The 13591-nt window shown below is 52.2% G+C and overlaps 1 protein-coding gene across 2 annotated transcripts; it reads right to left on the bottom strand.

Annotated features, from left to right (window-relative positions):
* Nucleotides 1–10678: 10678 nt before the first annotated feature.
* On the bottom strand, nt 10679–13534 carry LOC111150647 (phosphatidylinositol glycan anchor biosynthesis class C). 2 transcript variants are annotated; one of them, XM_022508134.1, is made up of 2 exons: nt 13109–13157; nt 10679–12056 (listed from the first exon to the last, which is right to left on the bottom strand). In XM_022508134.1, the coding sequence occupies exon 2, from the start codon at nt 11860–11862 to the stop codon at nt 10969–10971; it is 894 nt and encodes a 297-aa protein (XP_022363842.1). In that variant the 5' UTR covers nt 11863–12056; nt 13109–13157; the 3' UTR covers nt 10679–10968. The 2 variants fall into 2 exon arrangements, with proteins under 2 accessions (XP_022363842.1, XP_022363841.1); XM_022508133.1 differs by having other exon boundaries at nt 10700–12088; nt 13109–13534.
* Between the last annotated feature and the right edge of the window lie 57 nt (nt 13535–13591).

The following is a 13591-nucleotide window of genomic DNA, read 5'->3' on the forward strand; positions in this document are numbered from 1 at the left end:
ATGGCATCGCCATCCCAGCACAGACAAGGTTCCCAGATCACTTCACTCCACCTCCTCAGACAAAAGTTGTCCACTGGAAGGTTTTCACCAACTCATCTTTTCTAGGTGTTCGGTTCTTTTCCACTTTGTCTTAAACATGACCTTATTTTCATACAGTGTCACACAGTTGAGATGTTTAAAGCTTAAACTGACCTGATGAACAATGAGAAAAGAAAGCCCCAACTGCCCAAGAATGAAATGATTCCTAGCAACCTTTCGTGGCTCCACAAAAGCGCCGGCCCCTCCTCACACTGAGGAGGCAACAAAGAAGGGATGAGCTGGGCAGGGGGCCGAGGGAGAAGCTGCCCGGCGCATCACTAAACTATGCCATGGTTGGTTCATATTTATTTCCCATCAAGCGTGTTTCTGTGTTTCATAACGGACTCTCCCCCAACTCTCCCTGCCCCCACCTCTGCCCTCAGTATTTGCGAGGCTGGACAAGAGCACCATTCTTCAGAGTTGACCAGACCGGATCATCATGAGGAACCATTATGCCTTTGGCAAACATGCTGTTTCTTACATCTTCTCATCCCATTATCTGTGCACCAAGCACCATGTCCTACTATGTGGTCTGGGAGCACCCAGAGAAGGAACAGGGCAGAAGCAGCTTCCAGAACAGCAGTATGCGATTACTGCACAGTGCTGTGACAAGAGAAAATCTGAGTCCTTTCCCCAGAGAGAACCGGTACTGAGTTCAGTGCTGAAGAAGCCACTTAAGTTCTAGAACCCAAATTATCCACCTGACCCAACGCACGCGGACCTTCCAGAACACCGTGATTCTGACCTCTGCCAATGAAAGGAACGACAGAACTCATTTCAGCCAATCAGAAACCAGATGTATTATTTCTATGGACTAGCCTAATACCAGACTCTAAGTCACAAAGTGCTGGCTGAGGAAAAGACCGTGGCATTGAAGCTGGAGTAGCCCGTGAACTGTGCCTTGGCTTCCAACAGAAGGCGGCTGAATCAGAAGGCACTCTGCAGCACGCCGCCCCGGGAAGCAGCGAGGGCAGCTCCCCAGTCTCCAGCTGGAGAAATCCAGGGCAAGCAAGAGATGCAGAAAAGAGAGCTAAAGGTAGGAAAAAGTAGAGAAAACTTCCAAACCTTCCCTTAGGGAGCTTCGCTGGTAAACAAACAGGGACCGCATACACGCGGACAGGAATTACAGCAAACGGCCTGGAAGCCGAGAGCCGAAAGGTCAGGGGAGAACCTGTGCTCTTCCTTTACTGTCACGGACATGTCCGGTCGGCTTGGCGCAGGACACCCTTCGATCCTCTGGATCCCAGAGTTTGAAAATTATTATAGTATCTGTTTCATAGCTCAGTATTAAGTATGACTTTTTTTAAAGATGTTATTTATTTATTTGACAGAGATATAGCGAGAGAGGGAACACAAGCAGGGGGACTGGGAAAGGGAGAAGCAGGCTTCCTGCGGATCAGGGAGCCCGATGCAGGGCTCAGACCTGAGCTGACAGCAGATGCTTAACGACTGAGCCACCCAGATGCTCCTGATTTTTTTTTTTTTTTAAACCTCCAAGGCGGGCACCTGAGTGGCCCAGTTGGTTAGGCCACTGCCTTCGGGTCAGGTCATGATCCTGGAGTCACAGGATCGAGTCCCGCCATCGGGCTCCCAGCTCCGAGAGGAGTCTGCTTCTCCCTCTGACCGTCTGCCCTCATGCTTTCTCTCCCTCCCTTTCTGACAAATAAATAGAATCTTAAAAACAAAACAAAACAAAAACACGAACCTCACCTAAAGGAAGACTGCTGAAAATGAAAAATAATTTCCGCAGCCCTTCCTAACCACAGAGTCTGTCAGCATAAATCAGACGGAGCTTGTGCCCCTGCACTACTGTGTGTCCCTGTGGACAGGACGCCCCGCTGCCTCCACCACCACAACACACACCCGTGTTTGCTTCTGCTCCTCTTGAGTCTGATTAGACCGAAGGCTGTGGGACGCACCGACACTAATCTGCGACTCCCGTACAGCTTTTACCCAAATCGAATCTCACAGTATTTTACATCAGGTCCTGATTTTCAGGCCCAGGTCACATCTTCAGCGGACCTCCTGCACGGGGGCCACGGACAGGCAGAGAGGAAACCAAGCCTCGGCAAACTCCTCGGGTGTCAAGGAGACCAAAGGATTCCCAGGACAGGAATGGAGACGACAAGGACGCGGGCTCCAGCTCTCAGAACAGCTGCTGGCAAAGATGTCTCTGAAGCTTCATCTCACGCTCTGGAAGGCCCAGGGTTCGCGGCTCTTCTGGGCTGGAGCTTTTGCTCCCACTTCTCGTCTCCGAGGGAACAGCTCAGACGGCGGCAGAGAGCAAGTCAGAGCCAAGGAGACAGCTCCTTCTGCCTGTTGCCGTTCTCGTTTTTAAGACAAAAACGCGGCTTGCACACACAAAAGCTGCCCAGGGCCTGAGCATCTGTTTATTCTGCAATTTTAAAAGAGCGGGAGGCCCACAGCGTTCTCACTGAGCAGCATCCAAGCGTTACTCGGGCTCCGCACAGGCCACAGGGCCGGCCCGGAGCGGCCAGCAGGGAGCCAGCCGGGCTTGGGAAAGCCGGGGCAGCCGGCGAGCCAGCTTTTTACCGGGGCCCGGAGGGACCGCTGCTTCCCTCCACCTCTGCACCGGCAGAACCAATCTGTCCCACTGTCCCAGCAACACATGCTCAAGGGACTGCAGGGCTAGTCTGTGCAGGGCACACGACCTACAGCTGATCCGGAGTGTCATCGGCACCCGGGTGCAGTTGGTGCCAGATCGTGGCAGAAAAGGCCATTCGCCTTTCTAAGCCCCTTCCTCTGGCCCTTGGGCCCCTGCGTTAACCGAGGGGTGTGAGGCGGCACCAACCCTCCAGTGTTGCCAGGCCCCCAGTGCTGAGCAAACGCTGGGCAGCTGGGAAGCAGAAGCTTCCTAACCCCCTCATCTCAGGGATCCCCCGTTACTCACAGTAACTCACATCTGGGAAGAGAATGTGCTGTTTGGGTTGGGTTAGTGGTTGCTATTGTTTCCCTAGTAAACAGACACACACTCATCATACCTGTGAGCTGAGAAAGAAAAAAAACAAAACAGCCCAGAGCATTAGCGTGGTCTAAGCTAGCTCGCCCCAGCGGGTCTCCCCAGCTGTCCAGAGCCGTCCCCTGCTCAGGGGAGAGCACCTCCTCGGGACCAACTGTCCACAGGACCTTGGCCAAACTTTGGCTCTCATCATAGCTTCGGTCCCTTTACCCAGAATCAAACCTTCTAGAAGACTACAAGTGGCACGGCCCCAGCGATGGAAGACGGCACAGTTCTCAGGAAGTTCGTGTCATTACCCCCGAAAGGCTCTTGCTACAATGTGCATTACTCCAAGGATTAGTACCCTAGAATTAGTACATTAAACCCATTAGCAAGCAACAGCAGCGCGTTCGGGAGGACAAAGCCTGCACACTCAGACCGCACCGCCCCCCGCCCACCCACACTTGCGTTCTCTCCCGGCCGGCTGCCTCGAACCCACCGGGATTTTGTGATGAGCCCTTGTCCCCAGCCTATGTCCGTCTTCTAAGTTCCCCTAGACCGCGAGGTCCCCTGCACGCACTTCACGCGGTTCTGGACAAGCCCATCCTGGGCTGCTCTCCCGCCCTCCCGTACCCCTGGCCTCTGTAATCTCCTTCCCACGATCACCAGAACCCCCAGTACCTTCCACCTGTTGTCCGGGTCTGTCCTTCACGTTTCCGCTCTAACCCTAACCCGAATCCCCTCTCGGGGCTCCGCTGCCCCTGCAGGCGTCTCAGAAGGTGGCAGCGTGCACCCCACAGTCCTCGTCCTGCCGCGCCTGCGGGGCTGGCGTTCCCCTCCTTGCTTCTGGCTTCTGCGTTCAGACCATTCTTCCTCCATCCGCCCTGAAACCCTTAGCTTTGGACCTCATGGCCTCAGACTATAGCACATTTTACCCCTCACTGTCCCTTCGAGCCACCAACCCCTAGTTCACGGTCCCTCATTCCTTGATGATTTTACCTCCTGCTTCCCTGTCATTCTCCCCAGGACTATTCCTGTCTTAGTTCTTGGGGATTTCACAGAGATATAAATTGTCCTCCCAACACCCCAGCCCACCCATCCCACTTATTTTCTTGGACTTCATTTCTCCATTGTAGCCCTCACTCTGCCTCAGCTACTCACTCCCAAAGTGACAGTCCTGTCCCTACTCCCTGCTCTTCACTTCCTAACCCTCTAACCACAGGGACCTCCCACTCGCTGATCTGCTCCCTGCCCTGCAGCCCCATCACGGTTCACTCTCCAAACCCACCTAAAATGCCGGGGTCTGTCATGACAGTCACGCCCGTGCACACACACTCGTCTCCCGTACCTCCTCACCACCCTGAGGATATTCAACTCTCCATCTCCTCTGCTTTGCACCCATGTACACTTGCGTGATCTGGAACACACACACACACACACACACACACACAACTAGTTCTGCTTTCAAGTCATGATTACCACGTTCAAGTGAGCCTTTAATTCTGCTGAGCAGTTCCACTAACCATCCCTTGTTCATTCACTGCCCCGGTGCCCTATCTCCTGCCTTCTCGCTCCTCAGTCCCCCAGCACCTCCTCCCCATCATCACTCAGCTGATTCTCTGCCTCCCGCTCCCCAGGAAAATTGAAGCAATCAGAAAAGAACTTCCCCAAATCCCCATCACCTCATCTACCCACTTACCATCTACCCTCTCACCGGCATTTGCAGCTACGTATCTGCCTTCCACTTGTGAGAGTTACCACAGGTAACGGTCCTGTCCTCTGGCCGAAGCCAGGCCCTCCACTCGTGCACTAGACCCCCTCTCCTCTTACATGCCCAAGAATATTCCCACTGTCCTCTCATTGACTACTGCTTTCCACTGTTTCACTGCCCTCAGCATACAAGTGTGGTGTCGTCTCTCCCATCCCAGATTTCCATCTGATCACAGCTGATCACCTCCTCTCCCTCGAGTCGTCTGTACTCGGGTCCCAGGACTCCAACTTCCAGATCGATTTGCTTGTTCTTCTCCCCGAACTTTTAATTTGGAGTTCTTGGTCCTCTTCTCAGTTCCTGTCAACCTCCTTAGAGACCTCATCCAGTCTCACAGCATTTATAGACCAACAATTCCCAAATGTGTATTTCCACCCCATACACTGCCTAAAATCCAAACTCGTCGAACTCTCTACTCAACATTTCAGCCCTTACATCTACATTTCATACCCTACATGCCTCCAACTGATTTTCTTCCCCAAATTTCCACCCATGTCGCCTTGACTCCCAGCTCAACTGATCACATCTCTTTCTCTTTCAATTTCTCAGGCCAAAACCCTTAAGAGTCATTCATGCTGCTTCTCGTTTTCATACCCCACATCTAATAAGTCAAAAAGCCCTTAACTCAACTTTCAAATGATATCAGCATGTGACTCGTTTCGCCACTTCTGCTGTTACTCTGTTCTGAGCAGCATCATCCCTGCCTGGGCGACTCCAAGTGCTTCCTAACGCTGCTTTCTGCTCTGGTCTTGCCCCACAGCAAAACCAGAATGTGTCTTCCAAAATGTATGTCAAATCATGTCCCTCTTTTTCTCCAAGCCCCTCCAATGGCTCCCACCTCCGAGTAAAAGCCAGAGTCCTTTCACTAGCCCGCAGTGTCGTGTGTGATCTAGAACCCCACATCACCTCCTTGGCCTCGTCTTTTGTTCCCCTTGGTCATCCGCGTCAGCCCCTCCCTGCTCTTCCCCAAACATGCAGGGAGCCCAGGGTCTTCTGCCAGCGTGAGTACAGCAGCTCTTCCCTCTGCCTGGAATGTTCGTCCCCTGGGAATCTGAATGATCCGCTCATCTTCAAGTCCTTGGTCAAATGTTACTTACGAGACCACCCCGACCCCTTATTTAACACCAATGATACTTTCCCCCTTTCCCCCCACAGCATGTTATCTTCTACTTGGGTTCGTTGTCTCTCTTCCGGTAGAAGGTGAGCTCTACTAGACAGAGGACCTTTGTCCACTTTGCTCCTAGATCTATCTCAAGCACATAGAACAGTATCTGTCACATAGTTAGTGCTCAGTGAGTATCTGCTGAATGAATACATTCCAGAGGCCAAACATCATAAAATGTGAATGGCAGAAAGTGAGTAGAGATCAACATGGGTGGACAAGAAATATTTTGCTAGATGTTGGGCGTAGGAATAAGGGAGGACGGGGATAAGGGATTGGAGAAAGGATTAAAAGCAACTGCCTACCAGTCAGCCTTTGGCCCTGGATGCCATTCAGCTGTCAGAAAAGCAAAGTATCAGCCCAAACTGGCAATACAGCCTTGGGCACGTTCTGGCTCACTGCAAGTCTCAGTCCCCTCAACTGTAAAATGAAAATAATACCTGCCTTACAAGACTGTTAGGAGAAGTATATAAAATAAGGCATATAAAGTGCCTAACGCAGTGCCTGATACACACTGGGTGCTTGAAAATGTAGCCGCTGTCATTTATCAAATCCCAGCATGCTATTTATTTCCTGAATTTTGGGGGACCTCAAATGATGTAGTTATTTCTCAAACCACAATTCATCAAGAATTCCAAGACTGTTAACTTTCACTACAAAAAGGAGCATCAGTAAGTTCCACAGGATGGCACTGTGTCCCAGCCCCGTTTCCCCGCGTCCAGGGGGTTTGAAATAGTGTAAAATTGTGTGACTGGTGCCCTCTGCTGGCTCTTCTTTGCCTTGATCTTGAGCCTTTGGCTTAGATGTAGAATGGCTCCATGCCTCCTTGAACGCGCTCAGCATGGATTCTTAAATCCACAGTCGAAGCCAGCTGCCCACAGGCTCCCTCAAAAGTTTCCAGCCCCGCCATGGTACACAGGCGTAACCCGGACACCAAGTTGGTCACCGCACAGAACCAACGTGCTGCTCTCCTCAGATCCCCGCACAGCCTTCTAGCTACCTGCCCGTCCTCTCTGTGAGCCACATCATGGCCACAAAACAAGGCACGGCCGCTGCCCTATAGCTCTGCCTCTCCCTGATCCCTTCTGTCCCAACCACAATGGTGCCGTTTCAGAGGGACAGGCAAAGCTACCTCCTCAATTCCCCCCTCTCTGCTCTCACTCGCTGCACCACCCTCCATCCGGCCGTACCTATCGACCACAAGGTTCAGAGGAAGCAGAGCTGGGAGACGGGTGCAGAGAAGGGAGGGCTAACAGTTTCCTACACAAGCAAGCATTTGGTTTGGGATTTTAATTCTAAGGCTACTGCAATACCTTCTCCTTTCCTTTCCCCTTTCCCTTCCCACACACACCATAATATCCTCCAAAATCTAAGTCATTAATGTTCTGCTTTGCACTCTTCCAAAGTAGCTTGAATTTAAGAGACTGGCTGCGTCACTGTGCTTTAGGGATGAGTAGCTTTCCCAACGACTGTCACACCAGGTCATACCCATCGTCATCCAGGCCTGTGTCCCTGTGCCAGCAGCAACGGTGCGCCTAAGTGAGCCTCATCATCCCTCGGGGAGCACCGCATATGGGCTTGGGACTTCTTAACATTTTTCTTATAAAATATTTATGGCTTATTTGTATTTTTTCCCCAAAATCTTTTTGGAATCCATTTATGTCCTTGGTGTGGGGAACTTCTTGGAGCTACACGCGGAAAGGGCACAAAATTATACTTTCATTTGTCTGAAACACACCCTGCTTGAATTTCAAAGGGTGTCCTCTCCCACTCATGATTCGGTGAACAAACCAACATTCCCCTTGACCCTTGTCAGTGTTAGAGGTGATGACTGTATCTCTGTTGAGCCTTCCTTCCAGGCCGTGGTGTCCAATTCTCTAATCTGTTTTCAAAGGGCATTCTTTCCCTTTGGTTATCATTTTGATTTTTTAATTCTCCTTCTGTGACCCATCTCTAATTCCTCTATAGCCTGGTTATGGGGCAACGAATTCTGTACAAAGAATTCCAAGTACAAAAGCACTAGATTGTTTAGATCTCAATACCCTTCTAGAATATGCCCAGAATGTGGAGCCAATGTCTTCCAGATACATGTGCAACACCTTAGCCTGAGTGTCCCATCTCAGGCACCTCAAACTTAATGTGTCCCATTCTTATTTTATCCTCGTCACCTCCAAATCTGTTCTCACTTCTTTTTCATGGAATAGTGAATAAAACAGAAATCTGCTTAAGAGGCCCCACTCATCCTCTAGTCCCTTCCATTTCCCAACACGAGTCTCCCAACATCTCGAAGAATCTCTGGCATCAGGCCCCTCATGTCCACGCCCACCATCATCACCACCCTTCATCCAGACACTCTGCACCCTGCCACAGAGGTCCCCATGCTCAGCCTTGTAGTTCAGCCTCAAGACTGTGGCCAGAATTTTATTTATGTATATATGCATAACCGTGTGTTCAGTAGGAATCTTATATCCCCTTTCAAAAACCCTTAATTTGCATTGACTATAGGACACGCTAATTCAAAGTACTCAGCACTTTCAGACCTCAAGCCCTCTCCCTACGGCCCGTCTATTCTGTGCTTCTGTCCCCTGCCAGGATAAAATCAGGACCCTGAACACTTCGAACGTGCTGTTCACCCCGGTGGGAATATCCTTCTCGCCACATTTCTACCTGGACCGAGTTGGCTGTCCGACCCTACACCCTCACATCCAACCCTCAACTCCCCATCCCCCTGCCTCCTCCACACTGAACCACAACCGCCAAACTGAACAGGATCAGGCCTTGGGGGGCTCCACATACTATATACAGCGTGACGGAGAAGAGTTGAAAATGACAGCGCAGGCCCATTAATTCATCCCACTGAAACTACTCTTGAAAATGGTTCAAATCTGGAGAATTTTCTACTCATCAAACTTTGGTTCAAATTTGGAAAACTTTCTGCTCATCAACATGGATGTGGCTGCTACGTGAGTTCCATGAGGTTGATCATCAGAAACGCATTCAACTAAGGCAGATGTACTAGGATATAAAGAAATAAAGCACAATTTTATACAATTCTTTACTACCGTCAACCATTAACACCCTGCCCTGTTCCTAATGTGAGCCACACTGTAACTAGGAGCCAGTTCTGGGCCCTCTCAAGGCATGAAAAGGCCACACCCAATACAGGCAGTAGATGGATGCCCCGAGCTCAAGTCACTTTCCAAGATCCGTCTCTCCCCATGAGCCAGTGCCTTGGGACTGCGAAAAAAATCTAACATGCCTTAGGGAAAACGACCCATCCTGATGAAACACTATACTCATCAGTCCAAGTTCAAATCGGAAAAAGAGTGATGTGAGGTGAGAGAACTGAAGACACTAGTTCACAACACTGCTGAGGACAAGACTCTGAGAAATCTATGTTCAGAGAAGAAGAAAGCAGAACTCTTTTGGAAGATGATGACTTGGATGAAATTTCTGACTTGAAGCTAATCTCTAGTGAGATGGCTCAGGGACCTGCCCCCAGTGACTTATTTCAGGAGATACCAGCTGCTCTGGGAGGTGCCTCATGCTTTTTGTACTTTATCCTATTCAAGTCCTCCTACAGGTCAACTTGGTAACAGGAACCGCTGACGGGACTGTAGTGTGACGTGACTGCAGTGTGACGGGACTGTAGTGTGACGTGATTGCGGTGTGACGTGATTGTAGTGTTCCTGGAGCAGTCTGCCTAGATCTCAATTACCACAGTTCTAGAGGTAATACTTCCATTCCCACTTTACAGGTAAAAAACAAGACACAGAGCAGTTGCATAATTAGCCCATGATCTAATCATCTCCTCCCTCCTACATAAGCTGGATTGCTCCCAATGACATGCAGTAGGAACCCCAAATTCTTGTCAATCGAACCTCTCGTTCCAACTTTTCCTCCAGTCCCCATAACCCTAAGCCCCCGTGAAATACTATCCTACCTTTGTGCGGCCCGAAGAACAGATGTGGCACAACGGTGGCCAGAGGCTGCATCCGAGCGTAGTTTCTGTCAGGATTTAAATTTAACAGAATTTACAAGTCAGATTCCACAAGAAAAATCCCATTTGCAGCTACTGAGATTTCATTTCGGAGTTTACTCAGAATTCTACGGATCTGCAGCCAGGCCTACATTCTGGCCAGAAACCCTCAGCTGGAGCGGTGGCTCCCCTCGCTGGCCAGGGCACGCTCCGTCCTGGGCTCAGCTGCCATTCGCCGCACGAAGCCTACTGGCTTCTCTTGTTCATATTACTTACCCGGTTCCTAAAGGCCTTTGCCACCTTGCTCTAAAACCACCTTTTACCTCAATCCCAGTCTCACCTCCAAGACCAAGCTCAAAGGCCACCTCCTCTAGTAAAGAGTTCCCAACTGCGTCCGCCTCTCTGAATGCCCGGCATTCTGATTATGTATCGTGACGTAATCTGATTATGTATTACGTGATTATGATTACGTGACACCTCACACTCTCCCTTGCAGTTAGCCTGTCCACACCTCCCTGAGGGCTGAGGAGAAGCCCGGAGTCAGGGTGAAGTGACAATTCTGTAATCTTAGCCAGTAACAGAGCACAGCATCCAGGATTCTCACATTTGAGTTCTACATAAATAAAGGTAGAAGTGCCTTTCCACATAAACCCACATATTTTCGTTTTCTCTTCACTCTCCACGCCCCTTCCGTCAGCCTCCAGCTGAGAGAAAAATCGTGAGACAACTTAATGGGTGTGTTATTTTTTTTTTAATAAATAGAAACCACATGACTTCATTTGTTACAGTTAGTGAGAGGCAAGAATTCAAGAGGGCCCCAGGAAGCTTCTTCATCCACAAAATAACAGAAAGGACAAGCACCTTCACCACCCACGCCTTTGGTTACACGTTTTTCTTTTGATCTCCGCTCCCCGACCCGCATCAGTACATTGCTTCCAGAATGGGACTCTGCCTTCAAATCCTACACTAGTTGGGAGGCCAGTCTAGCAGCCTGCCCTCCTAACAGAATGGGAGTCTCTAACTTAGCTGAGAAACCGGGACAAGTCTTCTTTGATTTCAGCCTCATCCCAAGGCCCATGAATGTTCTCTTTGAAAAGCTGCAGGCGAATGAGGTAGAAAGGGCAGAGACAAGAGATGGAAACCAGCAAAAGGGCGAAGAGGATGGCTCCCACAGCACTGATGGACAGGAGGCCTCCCAAGGCTGAAAACGCAAAAAGCAGCGTCACTCCCACGTAGCTGCGGGGAGTACACGCCTTCAGTTTCTTCTGTAACATGGGCCACAGGGCAAAGATCTGGATGGCAAACGTCACCATGATGAAGGCATGCAGGGACCGCGGCAGGCGTGACGCGAGGCAGACGGAAGCGAAGATGGCCATGTTCAAGGACAGCGTGCTGGATACGATGGCGGCATTGGCACCATAGTCGAAGAAAATGAGGTGGCCTAAGAGCATAAAGACCGACATGGCATAGATGGTGTCGGTGCTGACGGACTCCGTCAGGGTCTTCAGCACTGGCGAGAAACCGTATGTGAAAGTAACGAAAACGAGGGCGCTCTTCAGGTCAGCCCACCGCGTCCTCCCGCTCTTCTTCCGTCCTTCACCTCCGTCGAGGAGATCGAACAAAACGTAGCCAATCAGTGAAGAAGCCAGCCCAGTCCCAAAAAGCCACTGGGGAGCCAGAAGACCCTCATCCAAATACCACCAGATAACGACGAAAACGCAGACACTACACAGCTGCTGGACCACCACGCTGGACTCGAATACCACAGCCCAGTACTGGTATTTCCGGGCGTAGATGTTCTTCCGGAGCTCCTCCAGGAAACGCCGGTCCACGTAGTTATCAGGAAAGGGCTGGCGCTCATACAGGACCTTCTGCCACTTGGCCTCCTTCGCGTTCGTTACAGGCTGGGCGCACATGATCCTCTCCCTCAGACAGAGGCCGGTGCAACCTCTCTCACACGAGTCCAGGTGGCTCTTGTTCTCTACGAAGTTTCGAAATAAGACTTTTCTGGAAATTCCATGCCGTGCTGTGGCTGATGTTGTTCCGAGTTTCAAAGGCAGCAACCCAGGCCAGGCCTCCAGTAGATGAGCTCGTTCTCTGAACCAAGTTCCTAGAAAAAGGAGGACTGTGAACCTATGAAAGCTGTGAAAGGTCAAGGGAAGGATGGAGTTAAAATCAACCACCTCGGTATATTAAAAGTTGGAGCAAAACACATGCGGTGGCCACTTCATTATGGACAATGACATTTTGTCTGAGACTCGAACTTATAACCCCAAGCACACGACAGCGGTCTGTTAGCTCTAACTTACCGAGCACCTTCTGGGCTCCCTCCACTCAATCCCCACCTCTCAGGTTAGCATTAGCTCCCCCTGTAATTAGCAAAATGCCTCCTTCTGAGTAAAAACGCACACACCTGAGGTTCAAACTGCTCAGGTAACCTCAGACCCAATCAACAGTGGTGAACAACGGAGCCAAATTCAAACCCAAGTCGGACCCCAAAGCCTCGGCCTCCCAACACGTCTGCCTCTAAACCAGTTACCTCAGGGTTCACATACCCCCGAGGCCTGCGGGGGGCTTCAGAGCACCCCAAACCCTCCCTGTCACTGTGTCCTTCAGCTGCAATTAATGCAAATTCCTAGGGACAGGATCCGGAGCTTCTATTTACTGAGCTCTCAAAGGCATCGATTACTACTTAAAAAAGAGGAAAGGCGGCAGCCTGAAGACAACAGTAAACCGCACAACACAAAGGGCCCGGGCTCAGGCTTACTGGCCGAGGGACTCGGAAACACCAGACTCTTTACCCAGGGACCGGACTTGCCGGCCTTCCGAGTCACACTCTGCTGCAAAGGACTCTCGGGCGCGAACACAACGGCCCCTCCTGCGCAGTGAAAACCCCGGGGTCAGAAACACCGGGGTCGGCCAGCGCGTCCGCGAAGGAGACTCCTCCGGCCCGACCCCATGTCTCCACGGAGACCGCGACAGGTGTTACTGCACCGGGAGACCCTCGCTGCAGCACGGACCCCAGCCCCGGGACCCCCCGGCCGCCGCCCGGGCCGCGCAGCCGAAAAGCGCCAAGTCCGCGCCGCGGGGTCCGGCCGGGGTCCCGGGGCGCCCCACGCACGCTCCCGAGCGTGCCCCGCCCGCCGCCGCCCCCTCACTCACCAGCCTGGGGCCCGCGGGGGCCGGCGGAGGACAGAGCGGCCCGGAAACACCGGCTCCCGCCCCGGACCCACCCGCCCGCACTTGCCGGGGCTGCGCGGCTCGCGGAGGGCAGTTGCCGCCTCCTTCCCCATCCGGGGCGCCGAGGTCGCGGCGGCGGCCGAGCAGTTCCGGGTCCGCCACCACCTCCGCGGCGAGAGCGCCCCCGCGCGGCCGGCGGAGCTGCGAGCTCGCTGCTGCCCCCTCCCGGCGGCTCGGAGACCTCGCGGCTCCCCCGGGGCGGACGCCCCTTCAGAGCCGAGGAAAAAGCGCGCGCCCGACAGAAGGGCGGGCTGTGGCTTGGGCCGGGGGCCGCGCTGACCAGGACAGATCGTAAAACCTGCTCTCCTGCGCTCCCGCGACCCGTCAGGCGCTCAGCTGGGGACTCCCGGGCGTCCGCGAACGCCCCGCGCGCATCCCCCGGGAGTGCCCGCAGACGCCGCTGGG

Source organism: Enhydra lutris, unplaced genomic scaffold (assembly GCF_002288905.1).
Source record: "Enhydra lutris kenyoni isolate GAN:26980312 unplaced genomic scaffold, ASM228890v2 scaffoldscaffold24, whole genome shotgun sequence".
Lineage (NCBI taxonomy): Eukaryota > Metazoa > Chordata > Mammalia > Carnivora > Mustelidae > Enhydra > Enhydra lutris.

Coding starts and splice junctions, on each gene's coding strand:
- LOC111150647 (XM_022508133.1), bottom strand. CDS start 13,239: ATGGGGAAGGAGGCGGCAACTGCCCTCCGCGAGCCGCGCAGCCCCGGC. Junction 12,089..13,108: donor CCCCCGCGGGCCCCAGGCTG/GTGAGTGAGGGG, acceptor GACCTTTCACAG/CTTTCATAGGTTCACAGTCC.